This window comes from Malus sylvestris, chromosome 15 (assembly GCF_916048215.2).
Source record: "Malus sylvestris chromosome 15, drMalSylv7.2, whole genome shotgun sequence".
Taxonomy (NCBI): Eukaryota; Viridiplantae; Streptophyta; class Magnoliopsida; order Rosales; family Rosaceae; genus Malus; species Malus sylvestris.
In genome coordinates this window covers 4711151-4737960 of record NC_062274.1, presented here as the reverse complement: position 1 = coordinate 4737960, position 26810 = coordinate 4711151, and the positions used below count along the sequence as shown (strand labels likewise).

The 26810-nt window shown below is 37.8% G+C and overlaps 3 protein-coding genes and 2 pseudogenes across 3 annotated transcripts; 2 read left to right on the top strand and 3 right to left on the bottom strand.

Annotated features, from left to right (window-relative positions):
• Positions 1-61: 61 nt before the first annotated feature.
• On the top strand, positions 62-2207 carry LOC126603867 (uncharacterized). The gene is made up of 5 exons (XM_050270867.1): positions 62-682; positions 770-911; positions 1233-1392; positions 1589-1786; positions 1908-2207. The coding sequence occupies exons 1-5, from the start codon at positions 157-159 to the stop codon at positions 1911-1913; spliced, it is 1032 nt and encodes a 343-aa protein (XP_050126824.1). The 5' UTR covers positions 62-156; the 3' UTR covers positions 1914-2207.
• A 2911-nt stretch (positions 2208-5118) lies between these two features.
• On the top strand, positions 5119-8592 carry LOC126601319 (probable pre-mRNA-splicing factor ATP-dependent RNA helicase DEAH5; annotated as a pseudogene).
• Positions 8593-10354: 1762 nt separating this feature from the next.
• Positions 10355-12386, bottom strand: LOC126605148 (aldehyde oxidase GLOX1-like; annotated as a pseudogene).
• A 7538-nt stretch (positions 12387-19924) lies between these two features.
• LOC126601628 (uncharacterized) lies at positions 19925-21304 on the bottom strand. Its single transcript, XM_050268359.1, has one exon. It carries the CDS (start codon positions 21026-21028, stop codon positions 20237-20239), a length of 792 nt encoding a protein of 263 aa, XP_050124316.1. The 5' UTR covers positions 21029-21304; the 3' UTR covers positions 19925-20236.
• A 2179-nt stretch (positions 21305-23483) lies between these two features.
• LOC126605952 (GPN-loop GTPase QQT1-like) lies at positions 23484-26798 on the bottom strand. Its single transcript, XM_050273406.1, has 10 exons — positions 26552-26798; positions 26409-26453; positions 26236-26315; positions 25546-25620; positions 24876-24979; positions 24612-24768; positions 24415-24502; positions 24239-24311; positions 24031-24161; positions 23484-23862 (listed from the first exon to the last, which is right to left on the bottom strand). Exons 1-10 carry the CDS (start codon positions 26641-26643, stop codon positions 23787-23789), a joined length of 921 nt encoding a protein of 306 aa, XP_050129363.1. The 5' UTR covers positions 26644-26798; the 3' UTR covers positions 23484-23786.
• Positions 26799-26810: the final 12 nt, after the last annotated feature.

Below are 26810 nucleotides of genomic sequence, written 5' to 3'. Positions count from 1 at the left end.
ATAAAGTGAGGACAGTCTCGTCATTTGGTCTGCCTTACAAGACGTCGTGTTACGCATGGTGAGACTAAACGTGGCGTTTTACTGGTTGTGGCTCCTTGTTCTGCTCGCCCTAAGACTCTGATTGTTGCAGAAGCAAAACCCTAAGTTTAAACAGCGATGAGCGCCAAGCCGTTGGATTCGCTGCCTCCGACCGAAACCCTAGAGATAGAGAATGGGCTTTCGCTGGTGCCGCGCGTGAGGCTCAATCTCACGGTTTACTCGTCGACCGGAGTCGTGACGAAACCCGTCGACGAGTGGAAGATGAAGCGGACGCTCATCGACTTCCTCAAGAACTCGCTTTCCGTCCCCATCACCGTCCCCGAAGACGACCTCCAGATCCGGCGGCTCAGGGACCTCAAGAAGCGGAAGCGCGACGACCCCGTGGCTTTCGGCGTTCTCGTGATTCGCGACCTAGGGTTTCTGAAAAAGGGCGGGAAGCGAAGTGACGTGGAAGAAGAAGAGGATGCGAAGGAGTTGGAGAGGAAGTTTCTGGAATGGAGAAAGTACATTGTTGAGAAAATGGACGGGATTGAGCTCAACATCGAAGGGGTTAAGTACAAGCTGAATGTTGTTGTTCCAGATTCGGATGATTTCGAGGGCACCAAGAAGGCTTGGGAGGAGTTCTACGCCTTCGGAAATCGGGGTTTGTAGTGATTGGGGTTGGATTTTTTTATTGGAATTGATGGCTGCGAATTTGGTTTGATAAAGTTTGATTGATTTTTGGTTGCAGGGTTTTCGAGGGGGAAGCAAGAGCCGGATACGATAATAGTGAGGGGTGTTCCGTCACGCTGGTTCGCAGAGCCGCGGGTTTCTTCCTCCAAGTTTTCAGTGCTGGTTACCCATACCATATTTTCTACATTTGGGAAGATAAGGCATGTCAATGTCTTTGTTTTAAAACTCTATTTCTCGTTGTCGTCTAGAAATTGCGATGTATTTGTTCTAATCTAATCTACTTTTTGAACTGCTTAGCTTTTCGTGTATTGTAATTTTGTTCCAAATGTTTGCCTAAACATAGTTGTTAGAACTGAGCTGAACATGTGAAACTACATAGAAATCTTCAATTTTCCAAGCACTATAATGTGTTTGAATGGCCTTAAGCTCGTGTGTGTTGTCATTAGAGTCCATGGTGTAATGGAGCGGCTGTAGCTAATCATACATCATTCATGTTGCCTGTTTTTAACTACAATCTTTAGGAATCTTAATGTTGCTGAGGACGATGGTCTAGGTAAGGATGCAAATGAGGATGGCGATGACTTAATTTCTGGTCTCCACTGTAAGATTGTGGTTCAGTTTGAGACATACCAGGACTTCTATAATGCCTTCAAGGTGTTATGCGGCCGCTCATTGCAGAAGGTACGCAGTTGGTTTTTGTTCGTTATATTGTTGTTATAATAGCTAGTATTGTCGATCAAGCTTGTTGAAATGCTAGATTTCAAGCATTGAGATATTTTGGTGCTACGATAGAGTTAGCTGAGTCTAAAAGAAGCTTTAGTGATTTTTTTGTTTGGAATTATTGATCAGCTGTTTAATGTGCCTTTCTATGGAGCAGGAAGGATCTAAATTGAGGGCTGATTATGAGGTTACATGGGACAAGGACGGATTCTTCCGATTCTCAAGAAATCAACCGGAGCAAAACAGTAGTAGGATACGAGAAATGACGACGACAAATCAGAGAAGTGAAGCTCCCCGGCATCAGCAACGCGTTTCTCAATTCAGTGCGGACCAGGCTCCCCGAAAGAGGTTTAAGGTTAGAAATTAAGTACCTCAATGAACAAGTAAAACCATTTGGTGATTTTTATTTTTCCTTTTTCAAGTTTTTAATCGCGTTCCCTCCAAATGAAGACATAAACGTTTCTGTATGTATACAGGAATAGGGCAAATTAATCTGAATATTTTTTCTGGAGCTGGAGCTGGGAGTTTGAAGTGTGTTAACTTGGTATAATTACGAAAGAAACGACTGAAGCACTCTTACTTTTCAAAGATGTATTAGCCTATTGCAAATTCCTCAATTACTTTTCAGCCCCAAATTCTTGTTCGTTCCTCCATATATCGTCGGGGGTGTTTTAACACTACCGGCCCCAATATTTTTGTGCTTTTTTCTTCTAATCTTCACTCATCTTCGTTTGGCACCGAATTATACTTATTATGCAGCAGCTCTACTTGTTTTACTGCACAAGTTCAAACAGGTTTTTTTTTTTTTTTTTTTTTTTTTGAAGTGTTTCCTCAAAAGTTAAATTCCATGTCTAACTTCCCATTATTTAAATAAAAACTGAAATATAAATATATTTTGTTATTTTTCATTTGTCTAAAAGAGCAATCTTTTGAAATTTACTTCGTCCGCATACATGACACCATGAGCTGTATTCAATTGGAATTTTGAGGGGTTTTAATAAACTTATACATCTATGGATTTTGATGTAGCATTGATTTCTAGAGATTTCATGTAAACTTTTGGTTGAGTTCTCTCAAATTCTCAAAGGTTGAGGTGGGATTTGTGAATGCTTATAGTGCAGTACTAAACATCTCTAATTCTCTTGAATTCTTTGACTTTTAAAGTTGTTTCATAATTAAAATGTTATAAATCTGTTGACTCTAAAAACTACCAAGCCTAAGTGGTGCGTAGGCTGAGTAATCTACGAGCTAACTACGTCATTCGGTGAATGTGGGGCGTGCCAACTCGTTGGCCGAGGAGTAAAATTTGTTGATGTTGTGTTGGGTGCGAGGCTGACTTCTGCGTCTTGCGATTGTGGCCGAGGAAGGAACATGTCTCGACCTTTTGGGTTCTCGAACCTGAAGACAAGGCTATTATTCTTACGAAGTTCACGAATCGTTGTCGTCGGATTCGGTCACAATGATGGTATTCGTCAGAGTAAATTCACGCCGAATTGATACCAAAGTGTAAGGGCACAAATACTCAAAGCGGATATAAGTCTTAATAGTGAACGTGGTTCGGCCGTCTGAATGCCGAACTCTAAATCCCACCTGAGAGTATCCAATCATAAAATAACTCGACGTGCAATGCGTCGAGTTCAGTAAGCTGCAACACCTCACTTCGCTGAGAAGGCTAATGAGATGACCTCGATCAATAAGGATTCAGAAATCCTTCTCGACCGAGACTTGGATAGGTAACCAACCGTCCTCGCCGCAGTGCTGTTGATGCCAACGGAAGATGCTGCGAGATCGGCTGATTCTATGGTGATAGAGCTATTTATGCCAACTGAAGATATCACCGGTTGCTTTCACAGTGCTGTTGATGCCAACGGAAGATGTGTCAGCGAAAAGAGAAAATAAAAAATCTCAAAGTTGTTGAGAGAGTTTGCGCATGGCAGTTGTGTGTTGAATTGGAGGGGTTTTGAACGTTGCACAATCACTCCTATTTATAGAGACATACATGCTTGACGTGGCTTAATCTCCAAAGAATTGTATTTGACCTTTAGCATGACTTGTGCAGATTAATCTCCCACTAGTCCTTATCTTAAATTAGGTCAATACCAATTTGATGGGATCAGAACCATCATAATTGTACACGGTTATCCAACCGAATCAAACCATGCTTTATTCAAAATCTCCACATCCTTGGCCGTAGGATTTGATGGAATCAAACCATCAATGCATGCGTGTTTATCCCCTGAAGACTATGCTAATTATTAGCATATAATTCTTATGCCAACAAATATCTCAATCTAGGATACGTGTGGCTCCATTATTTTTGGTGGTTATCAGGGATTTCTTCTTGGTATTATCCCGCGCATAGAAGAAGACCATACACCTCGACAATTCTAGTCACACCCATCACGCTACTCCAATCTGATAACAAGAATTCCAAGCCTATTCGAACTATACTGCTTGTTTGGAGATAATTATTTTCATAAGAAAATGTCGAGATAAAGCATTATTAAAAAATAAATATTATGATAAAAAACCATAAAATTATCCTTTAATAACAAAATTATCCTCACTTTTCCATCCAACGGTCGGGAACCATGCTCACTTAACGGCCTCGATCACTTGGGGCGATGGTGTAAAATCGGGTCCAAACAAAATCCCTTTAAAATTTTAATTGAATACACTCGAATTCTCAAGAGACTTGAGATTTGTGATTTCTAGGGTTTGGAGATGTTTCGCTGTCGAAGAGAGACTCAAATTTTCCGTCTCTTGGTTATTATATTATTAGTATCATATTTAAATTTTTGGCATTGTCGTATGTTATTTTTTTTTTTTTGAACAAATGATATTATCCACACTAAAAGGGTGGGAGTCTATATGTTTTAATACTCATGTAAACATCGATAGAATTTGAGTTTTCTATCAAAATCTAAATGGATAGAGTTAGAGTTTTTGTCAAATTTAATATTTTTCCGTAACAGTTATATTATTATTTTTTTAAATCTGAATTTATCTTTTAAATTAAAAAGAAAAAAAAATTAGAATTCGTGTCAAAAGGAAAATTTACAATCTTTCAAAACACACCCAAACCATCAATATACATATTTTTTAAAGATAATATTAGGTAGACTAAATTATTTAAATTAAATTTGTAAAACCAAAAGATGTGATTATTGATATTAACTTATTAGTTAAGTGTTGATTAACGTTACTTTGTAAATTTGGTTTAAAATTTGGTCACCGCATTATCTATTTTTTAATGATTAAAGATAAAATTGTTGGGTTCAACCCACTCCCGATTCTATGGAGTCTCATCAACTCCAGCAGGCCAGTTAATTAAGCTCAACCTGCTCTATCGTTTTTTCCGGTGAAGTGTGTGACGGTATGGATGGAGTAGGGGATGTCGGAGGGGGTGGCGTGGGGAGGTGAGGGAGAAAGAGACAGTGGGATGGGGTGTTTCTGTTGGCATGCACGTAACATGTTCGATGGAAGTACTAAAACAAAAAAAGAATCCCAAACCGAAATGGAAAAGAACTGCGACTAATATCTTGGTGGGTCTAGCTACATTCTCCCGCGCGAGGAATCCCATTTCCAAAAGGAAAAGGATTAAAACAGAGACTATCAATCAAACTTCGATCATCAAACTTGCATTCTTAAACATCCGAGAAAATCTTAGGTTTTCCAAAACCAAACATGGCTGCTGCTGCTGCTGCTGTTGCTGATTGTTGGAAGAATCTGGAATACCTTTCCTTGGTTTCCAAGGTATTTTCGGAACTCGAGACACATCTGTCGTTGGGGGACAAAGTTGTGGCGGAGTTTGTAATTGACATGGGGCTAAAGTACCAGACGGCAGATGAGTTCGATGCCAAATTGAAGGAAAACGGTGTTAATCTGCCCGATTGCACCGGCCGTGCACTCCTCACTGCTATTCATACAATTCTTCCTCCGAAACCAAAGGCCGAAAAGGTGTCGAAGAAACAGAGCGGTTCTGATTGTAAGAATGCCACCAAGGTTATGGCTCTAGATCTTAATGATAATAAGAGAGGGGATAGGGATCAGCAGAATGAGCAGCGCTTTTCTGATGAGCCAGAATTGTATAGGGTTTATAAGGGAAGGGTTTCGAGGGTGATGGGCAGCGGCTGCTTCGTTCGGTTGAGTGGTTTTAGAGGGAAGGAGGGTTTGGTTCATGTTTCACAGATTGCAAATCGGAGAATTAGTAATGCTAAGAATGTGGTGAGGAGGGATGAGGAGGTTTATGTTAAGGTGATTTCAATTTCGGGTCAGAAGCTGAGCCTGTCGATAAGGGATGTTGATCAGCATACCGGAAAGGATTTAGTTCCCTTGAAGAGGAAAAGATCGGAGGAGGATGACACTCCTAGCACAAATCCACAGGGGCCAAGGGACGGGCATGGAAGTAGGACTGGCCTCTCTGGGATTAGGATTATGGATGAGGATGATGCTGTCCCATCACGCCGGAGGGCATTGAAGAGAATGAGCTTGCCGGAGAGGTGGGAAGCGAAACAGTTGATTGCCGCAGGTGTTCTGAGTGCGACAGAGCATCCAATGTATGATGAGGAAACAGATGGCATGCTTTATCAAGAAGAGGGAGCTGAGGAACAGACGGAGATTGATAACAGTGAGGACGTGCCACAGTTTTTGCTTGGGGAGGGCGGGTATTTTGGTGAGATGTCGCCCGTGAGAATCGTTGAGAATCCAGAAGGGTCATTGAGGCGTGCAGCTGCACTTCAATCTGCACTCATTAAGGAGCGTAGGGAAGTGCACGATCAACAGCAGAGAGCATTGATGGATTCTATCCCGAAGGATCTGAATCGTCCCTGGGAAGATCCGATGCCAGAGAATGGCGAGAGACATCTTGCGCAGGAGCTTAGAGGTGTTGGTTTGTCAACAACCTATGAAATGCCCAAGTGGAAGAAAGAGGCCTATGGGAAAACCATTAGTTTCGGGCAGAGATCAAATCTCTCCATTCAGGAACAGAGGCAGAGCTTGCCTATCTACAAGCTGAAGGAAAAACTGATCCAGGCGGTGATTGAAAATCAAGTGCTCATCGTCATTGGTGAGACCGGTTGTGGTAAGACAACACAGGTAACATAGTATCTTGCAGAAGCGGGTTACACGACAAAGGGTAGGATTGGATGTACACAGCCACGTAGGGTGGCTGCGATGTCTGTGGCCAAGAGGGTTGCTGAGGAGTTTGGTTGTCGGTTGGGGGAGGAAGTTGGCTATTCCATTCGTTTCGAGGATTGCACTGGACCAGAAACCGTCATCAAGTACATGACGGATGGAATGCTGCTGAGGGAGATTTTGATTGATAAGGACCTTTCTCAATACTCTGTGGTCATGCTTGACGAAGCTCACGAGAGAACAGTCCACACAGACGTTCTTTTTGGATTACTCAAGCCGCTATTGAAGCGAAGGCCAGATTTTCGCTTGATTGTCACCTCCGCTACTTTGGATGCGGAAAAGTTTTCAGAATATTTTTTCAAGAGTTGGACATTCCCTATCCCTGGAAGAACTTATCCTGTGAAGGTATTTTACACGAATCAACCAGTGATTACCTTGACGCAGCTCTAATCACCGTCCTACAAATCCACTTATCCGAACCTGAAGGCGACATCCTTCTCTTCTTGACTGGACAAGAAGAGATTGATTTTGCATGCCAGTCTCTCCATGAGAGGATTAAAGGTCTTGGTAGAAACGTCCCCGAGTTGATTATTTTACCGGTGTATAGTGCGCTTCCTAGTGAAATCCAGTCGAGGATATTTGATCCTGCTCCCCAAGGGAAGAAGAAAGTAGTTGTGGCTACTAATATCGCTGAGACATCACTGACCATTGATGGGATATATTATGTGATCGATCCTGGTTTTGCAAAGCAAAATGTTTTTAACCCGAAGCTGGGGCTAGACTCATTGGTCATAACCCCGATTTCACAAGCATCCGCCAACCAGCGAAAAGGGAGAGCTGGTCGTACAGGCCCTGGGAAATGTTTCCGCCTCTACACGGAAAGCGCATACCTCAACGAGATGCTCCCTACTACAACACCAGAAATTCAGAGGATAAATCTTGGGTTTACTGCACTTACGATGAAAGCTATGGGGATGAATGATCTCTTGACTTTTGATTTTATGGATCCTCCTCCTCGCCAAGCTCTTGTTTCTGCCATGGAACAGCTGTACAAATTGGGGGCACTTGATGAGGAGGGGCTGCTGACTAAATTGGGTAGAAAAATGGCCGAGTTTCCTCTGGATCCACCCTTATCAAAGATGCTACTCGCTAGCGTGGACCTCGGATGCAGCGATGAGATCTTGACCATCATTGCAATGATTCAGACAGGCAATATCTTTTACAGACCAAGAGAAAAGCAAGCCAAGGCTGATCAGAAGAGAGCCAATTTTTTTCAGGCAGAGGGAGATCCTCTGACTTTACTCGCAGTCTATGAGGCTTGGAAAGCAAGCAATTTTTCGGGGCCATGGTGTTTCGAGAAGTTTGTTCAGTCTCGCTCCTTGAGGCGGGCACTAGACGTCAGAAAACAGCTTCTGAGCATTATGGATAAGTACAAACTCGATGTTCTGAGTGCAGGAAGGAATTTTACGAAGATCAGGAAGGCGATTACAGCAGGGTTTTTCTTCCATGCTGCTAGAAAGGACCCGCAGGAGGGTTACAGAAACCTGACAGAGAACCAGCCAGTTTATATCCATCCAAGCAGTGCCCTTTTCCAGAGACAGCCGGATTGGGTCATCTACCATGAGCTGGTTATGACCACGAAGGAGTACATGCACGAGGTGACAGTCATCGACCCCAAATGGCTTGTGGAACTGGCACCCAGGTCCTTCAAATTTTCAGATCCTTCAAAGATGAGTAAGCGCCAGCGTCAATAACGGATTGAACCGCTGTATGACAGATACAATGAGCCTAACTCTTGGCGTCTTAGTAGGCGCCGTAGCTGATATGTTTGTATTGAATTTTGGGATGTCATATTTTTGTAACATTGTTAAAAAATAACCATAGTGTATTTCCTACATTTGGGAAGATCAGGCATGTCAAAGTCATTTTTTTCTAAGTCGATTTCTTATCGTCTTCAAAAAATGATCATGTGTAATTTAGTTTCAAATGTTTGCTTAATCAATATTCTGATAATTGAGCTGAAAATGTGTAACTGCATAGTAATCTTTATTGTTGCTGAAGACAATGGTCTAGGTAAGGATGCAGACGAGGAGGGCGGGGACTTAATATCTGGTTTCTTATATGTGCACGATTTTCCTCACAAGAATATAACCACTGTTAATGTTGGCAGTAAGGCATTCGTGCTTGTGCTTTCTGTCATTGAGTTGCATGGAATTAATGAAGATTCTGAAGCTGATCACATTCCTTCTTGTAAGGTAGCTAGCCCTTGGAAGATTTATGTATGAGATATGGTTGTCGAAACTGTAGGAAATAGTTATCACAAGCGCGAGCGAGGTGATACGCGGGATGCCATGAAATTTCACAGTGACTTTGTGAAAAATATGGCAACCATCCAAAAACCAGCTTAATTTCTGATCTTAGGGCCATATAGTATTGCATTCCACTTCTTGGAAACTACCGTAAACCGTGCCAAGCTTTTGAGAGGCAGCTTTGTGAGAATTTTCTAGGATTTCTCTCATGCCTCTAATTTTTCTGCTGAAGCGGAACCCGAAGGAATAGCTTCTTTGGATTTGTTAGGGTGCCACTGCTCAAGCAGTAAAAAGGTATAACCTCTTCTTTGACATTATATTGTCTAAATATTTCAGTTTAGTCATCAAAAGACTCTAGACTTTAGTATCACATAAGAGACATGAAATTTCTCATTTCCATGGTTTAAATTGATGAATTTGGATGATTTTTTTTCCTTGTTTTAAGGGTGATGCTAATTCAAGTGTATCAATTTTGTGTCTAAATATTTTGTTGTTCTTTGTTGAGATATGGTCCGTAGCAATCCTAAACGCTATCTTTTTCTTTTGAGATGAAACGGTGAGGACATTCGAAATAACATCCCAAAGCTCTTCAATCCAAATAAACTTTAACAAAACATAAATGGCCAACTTGGTCAAATTACTTAGCATTGTACTAGTGGATTTGAGGGCAAGGAATCTTGACGGTATTATGCCTATAAAGATGAGATAGAAATTAAATTGCATTATCATGTCTAAATGTTTATCAATTAAACCACTCTAAACACTAGTATCATACTGTAAGTGGGAGTTTTTGGTGTCTTTCTTAGATGGCTAGCTTCAATACTAAATTATTATTAATGACCCATTATATATATATATGTGACTTAGCCTGAATTCTCAACTTCTTAATTTTCTTTACTATTAATAAAACATCTCTTTCGGTCGAGAAAATAACACATCTATTTAATACATTATAGCCCATTTTGTAAGGGTGATGTTCTTTAAATACACAAAACTAAGACTTGTTGATACAATTTAAAATACAAATGAAGCCATATAAAACAGTTCATAGGGCACATCTATCAAATCGCGCATCATAAGGTGTGTTGATTTTGTGTGGCAACAAAATTTTATTTGATTTTTATATTCACCAAATATTCTAATATTCCAATACTGATTTTCTTAATTTCCAAAAAGCTTCAATTAATTTTAAATTAATCAATCAGAAAAGTCTGATATCAACAATTTCCCTAAGAGTAATGCTAGGAAGATTAAATTTGTAAACTAAGTTTTGTAAACTAAATAACATAGAAGTTGATGATTGAATTATTACTTAAACTGATAAACGTGCTCATTTCTTATTAGTGATACATCATTTAGTTTACAATTTTAATCTATAAATTTAGTTTCCGTAACATTACTCCTTACTTGAATTACAGACGTGTTGAAACAAAGCGCATTATAAGTCACTCTTGTATCCAAAACTTGAGCCAAAAAAGTTCGATGGAAATTAAATACAACTTTATTCATCAGAACTAAAGAAAAAAATTAGAACTTTAGTAAAGTTACAAATATAAAAAGAAGTACGAATACAACTTGCAAAGTGGAATCAAGTTGTTCTGTCTACGAACATTTTTATTTTTTTAACTCACAATTAATCATGCTCTTTTATTTTAAAATTAAAAAAAGAAGAGGAGAGAGCAATATACAAACTGTATAATATACCTTTCATGTCATCACAAAATTTGGACCCAGATGCCTTCACTTGGAATTTGCTGATGCACCACATATAGAAGATAATATCCGGAAGGCGCAAGATTACCGGAAGCCGGCGTCGTCACCTGCACTTGGTACGTCATTTCCCATACCTTTCTGACGGTCTCCGCTGCAAGAACCAGCAGCCTCTGATTCATTGAGAACGAATGTGTATTAAATGACGGCGCCACCATCGTCACCGACACCAAATTCGTTGCTATGTTTCCCGTCAATGAAAACCGAATGAATAGTTTTCTTCCATAACTGATTTTAGCTTGTGATTTGGGATCAATGATTCTCGGACGCAACTTCGAGTTCTTGGCATCCAAATAATCAGGACTAATAAATGCCTCTAATCTCAATTCTGTTGGGAATAGCTCGTCGGCTAACTCGTAATTTTCATGAGGGTTACTATCTCCAACGAGTACCCTACCATCACGTAATAATACCGCCGTGGAATGGTACATTCACGGTATGGTAGCAGGGTTTTGCTTTTCAAACAGCTTTATCTGGTCGGTACACAAGTGGTTCCAGCACAGGATTCTGTCTGAGTTCCCAACCTGCACTCCCAAAAGATGCACCGTTGATGATCACAACGGTGCCATCTGGGAGCAATAGCATGTCACGCATGACTCTAGCTTGAGGCATAGTCTCCACAACCCACTGCGGGTTCGGGTCGTTTATTTTGATATCCGATCGCATGTGTTTAGAGCTTCCACAAAAATACCCTCTGTTGCCTGAATATAAGACCCTTTCGGAGCTCCACTGCAGACCAAAGCCTCAGCCTCAATAGATGGAGCCGTCAAGTTCCTTAACGGCAGAAAAACGGCTGACCCGGTGCTAGGGTACGACCTTGGGTCGCCGCCGGGTATTTGTGGGTAGGTTAACCACGTTGTTCTTCGCATAATCAAACAAAATAGCTCGATTATTTGTGAAAATAAATAAATTCCCATCGACGTTGAGGAAAACATAAGGGTAAAGATTGTTTTCTTCGTTGGGGTCGTCAGTCTGCACAAGGAAAGGCAAGCTGTGGACATTGCTCAAAGACTCGGTCTTTGGATAAAACTCATAGTTGAACTCCCGCCTTCCGCCGATGATGATCTGCCGTCCGTCTGGCAGAATATGATTGGTGGCGTACCAACGGCGCACGCCTAATAAGGTATTCTAGTACTCCTTCCAATCACAACCCTTGCAGGGCTAGAAAACGCTAACGCGATGCTCTCCGTCGTTGAAGCCCCCGGTTTGGATCAAGTTGCCGTTGGGAGCTACCGAGCCGGAGGAACAACAAACATCGGATTGAACCGTGAGGGGGCGGAGGGTGTTGGTTTGGAAGTCGTACTCTGCAGAGTGGGCTGTGCAGTCGTTTCGGTCACATGAACCGTTCGCTAGGGACAAGTTGGATTTGCCGAAGTCGGTGCGGTCGAACATGATGACGCGGTCGTTGCGGAGGAGTTGCATGTGCATGGCGGAAATGCCGACGCTTTCCTGCAAGAGCTGCCATTTCCCACCAGCAACGTGAGTAGTGGGGAGAATTGAAATAACAAGAGAACTAATGACAAAATCATAAGATCAGAAACTATACTAATTGGCTTCATTTTTTTCTCGTGTTTTTTTAGTATTTTGAAGCTCTTAATTATCCTGGGTCAGAAAATAACTTCATTCAAAACACATCCTTGCCCGGAAAAAGCAACCGAGCAGGGTGAAAAACAAAAAACAATACAAAGAAAACCCCGGCAAAACAATCATTGGAGAGATGGAAGGGTTTGAATCTCTTAATTTGTGCTTCAACGCTATGTGAGTGATCTGCCTCAACTCTCAACCTGGACCTCTTTAAATACTAGGGTTTGAGCTACACACATGTATTATAATCGCGTGGGACCGACAAGGGGACCGGTAAGCGATAAGGATTGTTGTAGTTGAAGCGCGCTTTTAACATAATTAATCTGATATTTCACAGTTAGAATGCTAGCTAGCTAATCAAGCTGGCTAGAAGCCACTGGAGTGAGCTTAGTGATGAGGGCAATTAAGTAGAGTGATGCAATGTATAGAAGTAGACCATCCAGAATAATGAACCTATGATTACTTTTTTGGGGGGAGAATTTTTCTCATCACCTTAAATTTTGGTGTATGTTTATCATACACCTAAACATTTGTCACATGTCATATGGCTTTATTTTTTAGGTCATATTTTCTTGATCATATGATGTGGATATTGATGATTAAATTCTTTCTTCAATGATTTAGAGAAGAGTCCAACCATCAACCGCCACATTATGTGATTCACAAAATATAATTCAAGTAGATGATCTCTCTAGCATCACCCTTAGATCTAAACTCAATTCCTTAAACAAGTTTTAAGTAAAACCTAAGAAAGAAAAAAAAAACAAAAATTTTACTCGTAACACTTCTCTAATAGAGATATAACACACATGTGTTTGTAGGTCTTAACTCTATCAACAAATATAGTGTGAAAAACATAATGATGTGGCATTACTCTTAAATTTTTAGAGTGCTTATAACAACTCCCACTATTTTTTTTCTTCATTTTACGTTATTCTTTTGTTAATTGGAGCTGCTTTTATTAGGTTATTCCTCCCAATACCTAAATCAATACCAAAAAAATAATATTTTTTTTACATAAAGATTGATACTTTTGGAAAATAAATATGTTGATGCACAAATTCAGTGAGGACTTTGGTACAACAGAAAGTGTTAAGTTTGTGACCTTCGCTAGATTGCTCCGATCACTAGTGTGGATAAATATGTAAATGAATAGAGACAGGAAAGCAAACACAAGATATACGTGGTTCACCCAGATTGGCTACGTCCACAGAGTAGATAAGTTCTCATTAATTGTGAAGGGTTTACACAAGTACATAGGTTCAAGCTCTCATTTTGTGAGTACTAGTGAATGATTTAGTACAAATGACATTAGGAAATATTGTGAGAGAATGATCTCTATTTATAGAAGAGAGTTTCTAGTTTCATTCTGACATTGACACGTGTCGTGTTGTGATTGGCTTCTGATGTTGACACGTGTCGCGCTATGATTGGCTTCTGATGTTGACACGTGTCGTGCTGTGATTGGCCTCCTGGTTGGAGGGAAACTCTTCTGGGTCCTTGACGGTATAACGTTGACCGGTGCTCAGTAGTTTCGGGAATGGTCAAGTATGGTACAAACAAAATAAATAAAGATTGATACTAATTTTCATCGGAAGAAACACTAATTAATATATAAATTGTAAACTAAATGACATGAAAATTGATGATTGAATTATTACTTAAGTGTCAATAAATGTACTCATTTCTTATTGGTGACACATCATTATGGTTTGCAAATTTAGTCTGAAAATTTGGTCTCGCTAGCGTCATTTATGTTTGTATGTTTGGGGAAGTTAATAGGGCGACAGGTTTATATATTAGAAAAATAATAGGGAGACTATCTTTTTAGATCATATTTTATATGTGGTGATTGATGGTTGAATTTCTTTTTTAATTGTTGAATCTTAGTATTACGGTCCGATGGTATTCATCTTCACTTGGAAGTTTTAAGTTTGAATCTCATGGATGAGAAATTTGTTACAATTAGGCTGCCCAGTGTGTGACTTAGCCGAATTATTTTGCCCTTAGTGTAAAAATATTGATGTACTCAAAAAATAAAAATAAATCATCAACCGTCACATTATATTGTCACATTAAACGGTCTACAAATATAGTTTTAAGATATTGTCTCTCTAGCATCTATTCCATTAACTCTCTCCCTCTCTCTCTCTCTCTCTCTATATATATATATATATGGATGTGTTATTCACACACTTCTTTTTACTTCATACACACCCTCTTCATTTGCGGTCGTCGGATCGACTAAATTAAAGAATATCAAATGACATAAATTAACAAGGTGTGTGTGAGAAGTAAAAAAAGGTATATGGATAACACATCCCTATACTATTTTGGTCAAACGTCCCTACAAGTTTATCCACGCATCCGTTTTTACTTTTCATACATCATTCTCAATTTTCAGTCATTAAATTAAATAAATTGGAGAATATCAATATCAAAACATTAACAACGATATATGAAGGTAAAATTGAATGTGTGAATAGCATTATCCTACAAATAAATCCCTCGTTTAATTTATTTTAATCATATTCTTACTTTTAATTAGATTATCTAATCTGGGACCTGAAGGCTGGGCCGCTGAAGGATGGGCCAGCACAGTTTCCATTCCCATTTATTTCACTTTAACAAAGGACCTGAACATCCCATTTTTCAAATAAATAAATAAATAAAGGACCTGAACATCCCATTTTCCAAAAAAAAAAATAAATAAATAAAGGACCTGAACATCCAGAAGCAAAAGCTTGAATAATACACATGCAAAAAGAAAGAAGCTTTTGGCATAAACAGCCATGCTGATATCTACACTGTCATTAATCACGTTTTCGTGAGCTTTTTCTCTTTGCCATTGATTCTTTTAGTTAGGAGATACTCTTTTATAAATAAAGATATCATGCGACAATTATTTAATGGATGTCGAGTGATTTACTTTTTGAACACGTGATAAATATTTATTGGACGAATGATATCATCAGATTACGTCTTAGTTACAACTTGTAAGAAATAATCCCTTATATTTTCTTATTTATGTTAAGTAAACATGTTATCCACTTTTTTACTAATGTGCATAATATTTCTTGCAGTCAAATATATCTATTATACTATTTGATCGCCATCTTTTTCGATTGATCTTCATTTTTATTTTTCAACGTACTTACGGGCAAGTAAAAACTACCTGTTGACTATAGTTGACTGTCAGCTCATATGCCATCTCAGCATAGTTAATTTCTTAGAAGTCTGTTATAACAGTATATAGTCAGGGGCAATGGTTATAAGTTAGTTTGTTAATAAGCTTTTGTTTAGTATTTACGAAAGCTCTCTGAGCTATATGTACAGAATGTACTACTCATTGTAATTATTCAGTAAAAATAACAAAGTTCCAAATTCTTCATTTGTCTCTTTATTTCTCTCTGTTACAATTCTTCATTTCGTCTTCTACAAGATATCATTTCTTCTTCGTTTCTTCTACAAGATATAATTTCTGGTTTCTATAATTTCTAAGAGAATTGTCATTGGTACTAATTCTAATGGTGCACTCTGAACTTTCTATATTTAGAAAGAAAATACTCTTATATGAAGTGTACGATTAGATTATTGGAGTGTCAATAACAGTTTTCATTTTTTAATTGTAGTATTTATTTAGGATTTCTTATGTCAAACCCTATATAGATTGTAACTATTGTTATTTATTAATTCAATGAGTCATATTTCTACTTCACAGCTTCATTGCTAAACTATTTTAAATTTGTTTGATTTTCGGCAGGATTGATCATAAAATGTTGGAACTAAAAAAAAACAATTCAAATCATCGTGTAAAATTGCAAAATGAGAAAGAGTGGCGAAAATTAGAATCAGAATGTTTAAATAAGGAGGTTTCTAGCTTTCTTGTCTAATTAATTGATGTATCAACCAAACGTTTTTAGTTCAGTTTTAGACACTGGACCATATAAGTTGAAGTTCTTAATTCATAAACCTGAAGAATGACTTAACCACCATGCGTGCTTGTTAACCACCAAACTGTACGAGTCAAACCTTTGATTCATGAACTTAGAAGCATTTGAGGGAATAAGTCAGTTTGCATACCAGCAGGAGACATAACCATTTCTGTTGAAGAGACATATAATATTGCAAGAAATATTATTTGACAAGGACCTTGTTTAGCCTAAAGACTTTTTTGATAGGGATTGGATTTGTCACATTAATTTACAGAAAGAAGAATAAACTGCTAACCACTTGGCAAACTTGGACACGAGACAGAGTTGGTTTTTTCTTGCTTTTGGGAATCCTCCGAAATATAATAATAAGAAGAAATATAGTAAGTGTTTCTCTAGTGTTTGACAAAAATGAGTTGTTAAGGAGGCTATACTTATTCTAATTTTTGCATAATTTCTGAATTTTTACGGGTCTTTCTACTATTTTAGCTATTTAGAAAGTTCAAAATAAGTTTATTTTTTAGGGTCGCCTAGTCTATTTTTATCATCTTTGCATGTCTATCAATTCTGGGATCGTTCATAGTGGGATGTTTATTCTTGGAAATTCTCAGGGTTTTGACGCTCATATCATTCTTCTCTGGGAATCCAACATATCCCTCGCAAGGCGCCAACTATTCTTCTTGTACTTTGGTCTTCTCCTTGGTTTCCTTGGATTAAACTTAATACATATGGTTTGTCTAAAGGAAATCTTGGTCCTGCTGCTTGTGGAGGAGTTTTTCGGGATTGTCATGGTCAGTTTCTTGTGGTTTCTACTAAGGGATTGGTCATCACAACTCTTTTTATGCAAAATTATCAGCATTTATTATTGGTGTAGAGTTTGCATATCGGTAGGGTTGGCATTGTCTTTGGCTAGAAAGTGACTATTTTAGTGTTATTTCTGCTCTCTATCGACTGATTTTGATCCTCCTTGGCCTTTTCGTACACAATGGTCTATTTGTTTGGATTGCATTCACAAGATGCCTTTCTATGCCTCTCACATATATCACGAAGGAAATGTAGTTGCGAACAATTTTGCTAACATGGGCTTGTCTTCTCCAACTTTGATATGACATGATTCCCCTCTGATGGCAATTTATGCCGCTTTATTTTTAGACTATGTTTGCTTTCTTGGCTTCTGCTTCTCAAATTAATGTGCATCTCGGCATACAAGTTTGTCTTACGTTCTTGTTTTTTTTCTTCTTAACCTTGTGATGTTTCTGGCTCTGTTTTGCAGGTTTAGATCTTTAGGTTCGACTTTAGAAGGGTTAGGTTTCATTTCCCACCCCTCCCTCTTTTCCTTGTATCTTTGTTGTTTTTGCTTCTAGAAGGGTAAGGTTTATATCCCCCTTCTTTTCATGTATTTTTTAATCATTTTTTCTAGTATTATGAGAGGTTAGGTTTATGTCCCCCTTGACTAGGTGCATCATTTTTTTTCGATATCAATAAAATTTTCCTTGTACCGTCGAGGTTTTCTAATATATATATATATATATATATATATATTCGTCATACATTTTCACACATTTCTGTTAAATTAATATTAAAAAAAAAAGCTGAATAGTTTCGATTATGATGCTTGTACGGTGAAGATATGTTAATTATAAGTGGGGGGCAAATTAGTTCTCTGCTAGAGTGGGATTGACTTTGTGGTTTTCTGAAAAAAAAAGCTTTATCATGAAAAAAACACAAGTGTTATCCATTTCAAAATTAGAGTAGACAACCTGAATAATCACCCCATCTCTAGAGGTAATTCCAAAATGGTCTAATTTTTTTTAAAACATTTCAAATAACTACCTAATGTTTTTAAAATTAGACATTTGTTAGGTCACTAGCGTTAAGTGAAGACCTTGACAAGTATTGAAGTGACATATCACTCTCATGTCATTTATAAAGCTCTAAATCTCCATACATATCCCTTTTAACTAGATAAGTTAACGTTGAACTTGGCTATAAGAGGTCTTGAGGATCCAAAACTCTAAATGACTTCTTAGTAAAAAAATTCAATATTTGTCTATAGTATCACTTAACATTAATGACATCATCAATTAACACTTGTAAGGTCAACACTTAATACCAGTGACCTGACGAGTGTCTGTTGACCAATTTAGAATCACCTTTGGAAATTTGGTTGTTATTCGGACTTAACCCAAAAACTTTAATGTTATACACATCATTGCAGCCCAATAGCCCCATAAGGCATACGGCCCATATTTTGATCAATTAATATTTATTTATTACCCAAGCCCATTTCCAAGCCAAACCAATAGACTTCCATGATTTTAAACTACTACTAATTTACCAAGTCAGTGTGGATAATTGTTTTTCACATGGACGACTTACTTGTCCCACTTTCGAGTAACGAATTTTTGCAGTTTAAACATCATACTCTAAAGGTTATATATGAAAAAAATTATTCAAAAAAAAATTATTCTAAAGATTATATATGCAAAAAAATTATTCAATTTTGAAATATTTTAGCCACTCATATGCATAAAACAAATGAACGGTTCAATGAGGATGTTACTTATTACTGAAACAGCTGATTGGTGTAACACGTATGGATGACTAAACCATCTCCAATAAATTTTTTATTTTTATTTTTATATTTTACATATATGATATTTAGATAATGATTACCGATTATGATGTTTTAATCATAAGTGGGGGACATACCGGTAGTGTCACAAGCATTATCCTGCTGTGTGCAAAGTCTTTAGCGAATGGTCTTAACCCCCTATGATAAGAAACATTTTTGGATTAGTGACAAAAAACCGTTGGTTTCAATGGACACCATTATTAGCTAGAGTCAGGCCGGGAAATAGGCCGTAAAAGGCTTCAAGACAAAGTCCCCGCCGGTGTAAAATGTGTACTGCTATGACCCGACTTTCGTTCTTTGTCCTTTTAAATCGAAACTACGTGATCTGATCTTGCATGTCTAGGTTTATTGCATTCATGGAAACCAAGTAAGCATCGTTTTTTCGCCGTTTCTACTTGATGGAAATGCTGAATGTTGTGCTGGACTTATCTGTTTTGTACAAATTGTGCAAATTGTTGGTTTAGTGTCAGCAAAAACTACAGAGAAATATTGATTTTTAGGTAGTATATTAGGCCGGGGTACCAGATCTTTTCAAGGATTCTGTATTAAATTTTTTTGTAGGTTATCCTATCACTCAAATTGTTGAACGTGCTTTACTTCTAGATGTCTAGTCAACTACTGCGCCTTAACGGATTAGAGAACCAGCTAATTCTACGTTCCTAGTGACATTTGACCCCTAACAACAACTCATTCGCTAATTCTTTAACATTTATGTTTTTTAGGATAGAGCTAACACCACACGTTTACATTGGAATTTGAGACTGGATGTGATTGGAATTAAGTCTAACGACCCAATTTTAGTCTTGCATCTGATCGGATGGGACTTGTAAGATGTTAGTTTTCAACGAAAAGTCTAAAAAAACTTCATTTTTAATGAGAAGTCATTTTTAAAGGTATAGTAAATAGTACCAGGGAAATGTATAAATGTGGGTTTTCGTTAAAAATGAACAGTATCGGGAGTATTTTGTTAAAACTCCCTAGTTTTTATCCAATTTCATAAGTCCAGTTTCAATATTTTAAGTTCATTTCAGTCCGGACCGAGCCACCAAACCAACCCTTAATCCTTGATTTAGCTTTTGTTCCGAGAAAATTGTGGTGAATGACTTGAGCATAAAACCAAAAATCTAAAGACCAAAACATATACTTAACCACATATATCGTGGAATTACAAGACAAACTTCACTAATCACATCTTACAACATGACATCTCCAGACTAATCTCGTACTAATCACCATAATTTACATTTAGAAACAGTCAAAATACAGGGCTTGAATTTCTAGGTTTCAACCCAAGTTGGTACACGTAACCAAAAACAGAACCTTGTCTGGATATACAGGGCAGCCAAAACTTGACCGAGAAAAAAAAAGAAAGAGGAAATATGAAAGAAAGAACCAAGGAATATACGGAGAAAATTCACAAGTCAATAGCATCACCGCGGTCACCAACTTTTCCGGTGACCGTGTTGTTGCGATCGGGGCGTACTGTCGGCCGCCGTGTTGTTACTCTTTGGAGAAGACAATGATCCATGATTATTATTATATATATTGTCACTCAATCTTCTACCATGGTCTTTCTTCTTTGATGGTTTTTTTGTCTCGGAATTGCTTTCTTTCAACGTCGGCAATGCGTACCAGCCGATAGACATGCACAGAATCGCAAACGACCGCCCGAACACCGCCAGCAGCACCAAAATGAACACCACAACCACCGGCAAATAGTAAGATGGCCTTCTCCACATACCCAAGTTCATTCCCTTTAAGTTCAATGATGAACGCACCCTCTTATCATTCTTTGGTGGTTGCTGAACTGCTACTTCTTTTGTGGGCGTGGAGGGCTCAACGGTAAACTTATCCAAACTTCCCGAATTACGCGTTGCATGCTTTTCTTTCACCAGCTGAGTTTTGGTTTTCTCTTTGTGGTCTTCTTTCTTGTTGTCCTTCAACTTGATCACGATCGGGATAGGAGGGGCGTCCTCCTTCGAGTCCTTGAACACGAAGCGGACGAAGGATATGTCTTGCGGAGGCGTTTGGGCGTAAATCTTCTGCCGCTTCTCTTCGAGATCGGCTAAGAGCGCAGAGAACTTGTCGAGACCCCGACTCGAATAGGGGTTCTTGCTGTCCTTGCTGCTTCTCTTTGATCTTCTCGGCGTGGAGCAAGGACTCGAAACGTTTATGGGTTCATCTTGAACGTCTTCCGAGTGGAAGAATCCGCAGCTGAAAGGGCTTAACATTTCAACAAATTCAACGGACTAAAAATGAAATGATTGTCAAACGAGCCTGAGTTTTTGAGTTTTGGTATTTGAGTATAGAGTGATTTGGTTTGATTGGAAGCAAAGAGAGATTATATATATATAAGGGGTTGTTTTGCTGTGATTTGATGTGATCTGCTGAGAAGAGAGATCCAAAACGAGCCTCCAGTCAAAGGAATGGTTTGACAAAAGCAAAATGCCACGGAAGCTTCTGCTACCCATATGGATTTTGGGGTGGGTTTGACTTCTTGGAGGGGAAGGAAATAATGCCATATATGCACGTCTGAGATTATTCTTTTGCAAATACGCAGACTCTGGATGTCTGGAGTCTGGACAGAGAAAATGGTAAGAAAATATTATATAAAATTTAGTTAATTACATGGTTTGGTCTTGATGCTTTGCTTGGGGAAGTGGGTTGAAATTTGAATTGGTCCAAATTTACAGGAAAACATTTTTAGTCATAAAATATTGAGCGGCGCATGTAATTGTGAAAATCATAAACGAGTAAGATAATGTCTTCTAGAAGGAGCACTTGGCCCACTAGGACCATGAACTATTAGTTGAAAATGCCATGGAAGTTTGGCGTGTATGGCATAAGAGTATTTACCTTTATTATATGTGTCATTGATATTTTAATTTACAGAGAATGAGAATTAAATTCAGTATATTTAAATAATTTTAATTTATGTCACTTAATACTACGGACTAATAATATTTTTGTTTATTTGTAAGTGAGAAGCTTTAGATTCGATTTTCGCCAAAGGCGAATTTGAACCACATTATTACTAGCTCATTGTGAAACTAAACACCTCCCTTAATGTAGATAATATCGTTTGTCAAATAATAATAATAATAATAATAATAATAATAATTTTAATCCTAGTTTTTCCTATGTTTACTAACGCATATGGAATCGAAAAAGAAACACCCTTAAAATCTACAGTGTATACTTGAAAATTAGAATTCAAATTACACGACTAGTTCATCTTGCCTCATCTTTTACTTTTTAAGCTCTACAATTCTTACTTATCCAACTCACGTTAAGTAAACTTGCCATGAATTCAATTTCCCCTCCCATTTATAGCTCTAATGATGAAACACATGAATCTAATTTTCATGTATATGAGGACGAAAATGGGAACAAACATTAGACGTCAAACGATTTTAAATCTTGTATTAATTGTATAATTTTGTTAGTCACAAAAGTGAAAAAAAAAAAAAAAAATCTAATGTATGCAAATTTTGTATGGATGTTTATCCATAATTGCATATTTAATTTCCCGGCCATTTTTCAATAACTTGTGGATGACAAAGATTAAATAGAACATCATGTATGCCTTGACGTATTTGATTACGTTTTAGAGCAATGGAGTAGGAGCAAAGCAATAATTGCAGTTATTTTAGTAAGTAATACGATATTAGCAAATAACTAATTTAAATGATTCGTCACTGCTGGTCCATTCCATGCTAATACCAAATCTAAGATCCCTGAAGAAAGACCATAAATCAATATTATAATTTGTGAAAGCACAACTTGTGAAGCACGCAATATTATTTGAAGTGAAATCTCAAGATTATTGTGATGGGTGAGATATTTCAAATGTAATACGTCTTAATCATGTTTGTTAGTACTAATACGATAACCCTCAATCTTATTGTTGAAAAAACGAGAGGCAATGAAATTAGTATTTGCTCTCGTGATAGTTGCGTTTGGTTGGTTGAACTATTGAAGGATATTTAAAATACTTCGACTTGCATAAATCTAATACGATATATCTTTTCAATGAATTCAATAATTAAATATGTCTTTTTATAGACATCATTGTCCGAAATAATAAATAAATATAATTTTTTTTTAAATATCCTGGCCAACTGCCAAGTCATTACGTTACAATAGGATAAGCTAAATTCAAATATATATCATAATTATTTTTTTTAGAAGAAAATATCTTATGTCGGAAAATTTGGTCACATTGCTGCTTAATTCGAATATGATTCTGGTTTTATACAATATTTGTTTGAATTTAATTATAAAATATATCATCATCTGCGCGATTCATACAGATAATCATTCCCGTCTCATTCCATCTAGAACAAAAACTCTGACATCCAACCTACTCACCAAGTGTCCCTACACCCACCCAAGTCTTCATTTTGGAGCGGGGCAGTTTTTCCACTTGAAAAAGGGGGCCCCAACTTCGTCACCCTCAGACATTTATGTCAACAACACTTAAACCATGTTAAGGGCTTCCAGAAGCCTTCAACATCTACAGAAGTGAAGGCATTTTCTTCACTTCACACAAGCAGACTGCCTGCGTGTGCTCCCGCGACTTTTACATAAACAAACTTGATATCCACTGACTACTATACTATACGTATACAGAAGCGAGCATAATTATTGAGTTCTTAAACAGATCATCGACATAAAAACTTAATCTACGCCGTTAAACCACAGTTTTGTTATAAAACCCACATCATCATATGCTCAATCTCTTTGGGAAACAGTTCTATGCAAGTAACATATTTGTATAAATAATCCGGCATGACTAAAAGGTATATACATCATACAAAAATTGTCACTTTAGCGGGAGTTGCCTGATCTTGTCGGCATAAAGTATCCATGACGTTGAGAATTCTTCCGATCTGAAGTCAGTGAGGGAACAGTCATGGACTTCTGAAGCATGCGACCAACAAACTAAGCTGTACTAGACAAGCATCATTCTCTTATACATACATATTATCAGTCTCTCAGCTGTTCATTGTCGTCGTCAAAAGTTTCGTCATCCTTCATGTACTTCTCTTGCACTGCTGCAACTGTGAGCTACTTTGTTAAGCGAAACAGAAAATGTCGTTTCTTGATAATGCAGATACTGATGTGGCTAAAGGACAATTCCAAATACTTTGTAGTATAATTCACAAGTATCTTGACAAGATAAGGAGCTACCCGCAAACTTTTTATTGTAGAATCAAAATAAAAAGGATATCTGTAATAATCCCAATCAACAGGACCGACTGCAATCTTGCTGAATTCTACGGCACTCGCGTCTATACCAGCAAAAATGTACCCATTGCTCTTGTCTATCAGTTTAACTAGATTCCCTACACTCTCTTTATCCTGAAAAGTAGCATGTGAGAACACAAGGCATAAAAAATTCAAGAGGTCGGGAGTAAAGTGGATAGGGACTGGCATGCCTGGATATCTAAGGTTGCAAAATTGACAAGACTGTAATCTTCAACTACTTCACAAAGCTCCTTAGTAAGCTTTCTGCAATATAAACAAGAAACATTTTCGTTATTAATAAAAATTAAAAAAAAAGCCAAGGCAAGATTTTCATAGTCTTTTCCCATAAGATCATATATAATCAAACCTGTACTTAGCCGAACGAGGATCCTGATCAATCTTGTACTGAAGATAAGATAAATCCTCTACATCTGTGAAGAAATCAAGGTTGAAAGCTGCGGAGATTAAAAAGAAAACAGTAATATGAGTCAGATATCTCAAATGTGATGTATAAGGAAAAAATGAAAAAAAAATAAATAGCAAAAGAACAAGCCATGACCATACCTAGCTTTCCATAACTCTCTATTAGATCAATCTTAGACAAGACATTTATGTGAGGGAGTTCCATATGAAGCATGGTTGATAAAGAGAGAATCAATGCACTAACATACTTTCCAGGATCACTGCAAAGATGGGCATCAACCAAATGCACAGCGGTCAACTGCATCAAATCAGGAAGCCATCAAGATAACAATCCAAGGGCGCATCCACTATCATGGTCCAAGTGAATGGTGCAAGCTATAAATATACAGAAGATTAAAATCATACCCTGAGGTTTAACTTCTTTACAAGCTTCATGATGACATTCTTGGCGTTCGAGTGAAGAAAGAATAGTTCCACTTGGCCGGGGAGATCAAAGAGAATATAATGATCTGCAAAGTTCATAACAAAGATAGGCAGCAGCATGGCACTATTACAAACTAGATGAACACCAACATTCAATTCCTTTCAAACGTGCTATTATGATGCATAAGTTATACCCGGAAAAAAAGAAGTAGAAACAAGCTAATTTTGCTTTCAAACAATAGTTAATTTTTTCCACAGGTTTCATTTTCATTCATATATTTAGGCATCATTGGTCAAACCTTTTAAGTTTAATACCGAACTATCATAAGATCCAATTGGAAACTGTTTCTTGCAATAAAATGCAACTACATGTACAGAAGTCCTCCCACCAGCCAATACATGAATACCCTCGGAAAAGCTGTACAAGCGTACAGTGTTTCATCTAAACAACATGAAAAACACAATTGCAACAAGTTCAAGAATCAATAATATAGCATGGAAAGATCACGATGAGACTGGACGTCTGAATATAGAAGGGGAGGAAATAACCGCGATTACCATCCCCTCAGGTTAACAAAAAAAGGATTATCATGATATCAATGTCCAGAGCCTGAACATTCTAACCAAGTAAAGCAAGGCAGAACACACCAACCTTTCATAAGAGGTTTCAACTTCGCCTCCAACCAGTCAAAATTCTTCTCTAGATAATCCATGCAATACACAAGACCTGGATGAACATGATGAAAGAAACTTCAGTAATTGCAGCCCAGACAAAGCATCATTTGTTGACTCTAACAAAAGGGCATACTTCAGCACCAACTAATGGGTTAGTCATAAACTCAAGAGGATCTCCGCAAAAAATAAACAGGAATACATGATTATAAACCATCTGATGCACAACACCATTTCAAGCTTTACATGTTTTCATCTTGATCAAGTACATCCACAAAAAAAGGTATCAAGTGACTTCATGTTTTATGGTATAGAAGCTCCTTGAAATGCAGTTGTTAACTGTCGTGCTGTCTATCTATCGAGGATTTTAGCACCTTTTACTCCATTTAGCTCACTCCCAAAAATAGAAATAAAGGAAGAGCTTTTATGATGTCAGTAAACGGAAATCGTCCTTAAAATGCTTAAATAACAAAAATAAGTCAGTAACCATTGTTCCTACCATCTAACTTCTCCAAATGTCACCTATTTTCGAAGGAAAAATTCGAGAGTCCAATAACTTCCTATCTTTCCATCGTTTTCCTTCTTCATTCCCGAACCAAACAATTTCTACTCTTTAATTTACCCAAGTATTGAACTTTTATAGATTCAATAAAGAACAGTAAGAGCTCACCTCCATTGGGACCAAGAGAGTGCTCCACCATCACATCACTGAGTTTTACAAGATCCTCAATGTTCACAGCACATTCATACCTATATTCACGTAAAGGCTCAACATTCTACATTGGAATGCAATGCAACAGTGCAATTACGAACAATAAAACACGAAAAAACTGGAAAGGATACGGCAATGCATCGTTGGCAGGATCCAAATTCACAACTGCAACTTTCCTGCGAGCCGAAAACGATGAAATGGTCGATGCAAACATTGAGAGAGATTCAAAAACAAAAAACTGTAGCCACCCATAAATCAGAGTGAAATTTTTTACCTTCCGATGAGCTGGAGGAACTGAGACATACCGTTGCAGTAAGTGGTCTTCCCTGACCCGGGCGGGCCGATCACCACTTGCCCAAAAACCATTTTTGGGTTTCAGGGTTAAGTCGCCGGAAAACCGAGAGGAGTGATTGTTCAGGGCAATGCAATCGAAGAATCGAGAGGGTTTTAGGGTTTTAAATTTGGGGGCGGTTACTGACGGACTGAGTCGGCGGCGAAAAGGTAAAAGGAGGTAGAAATTAATAAAAGTGAAA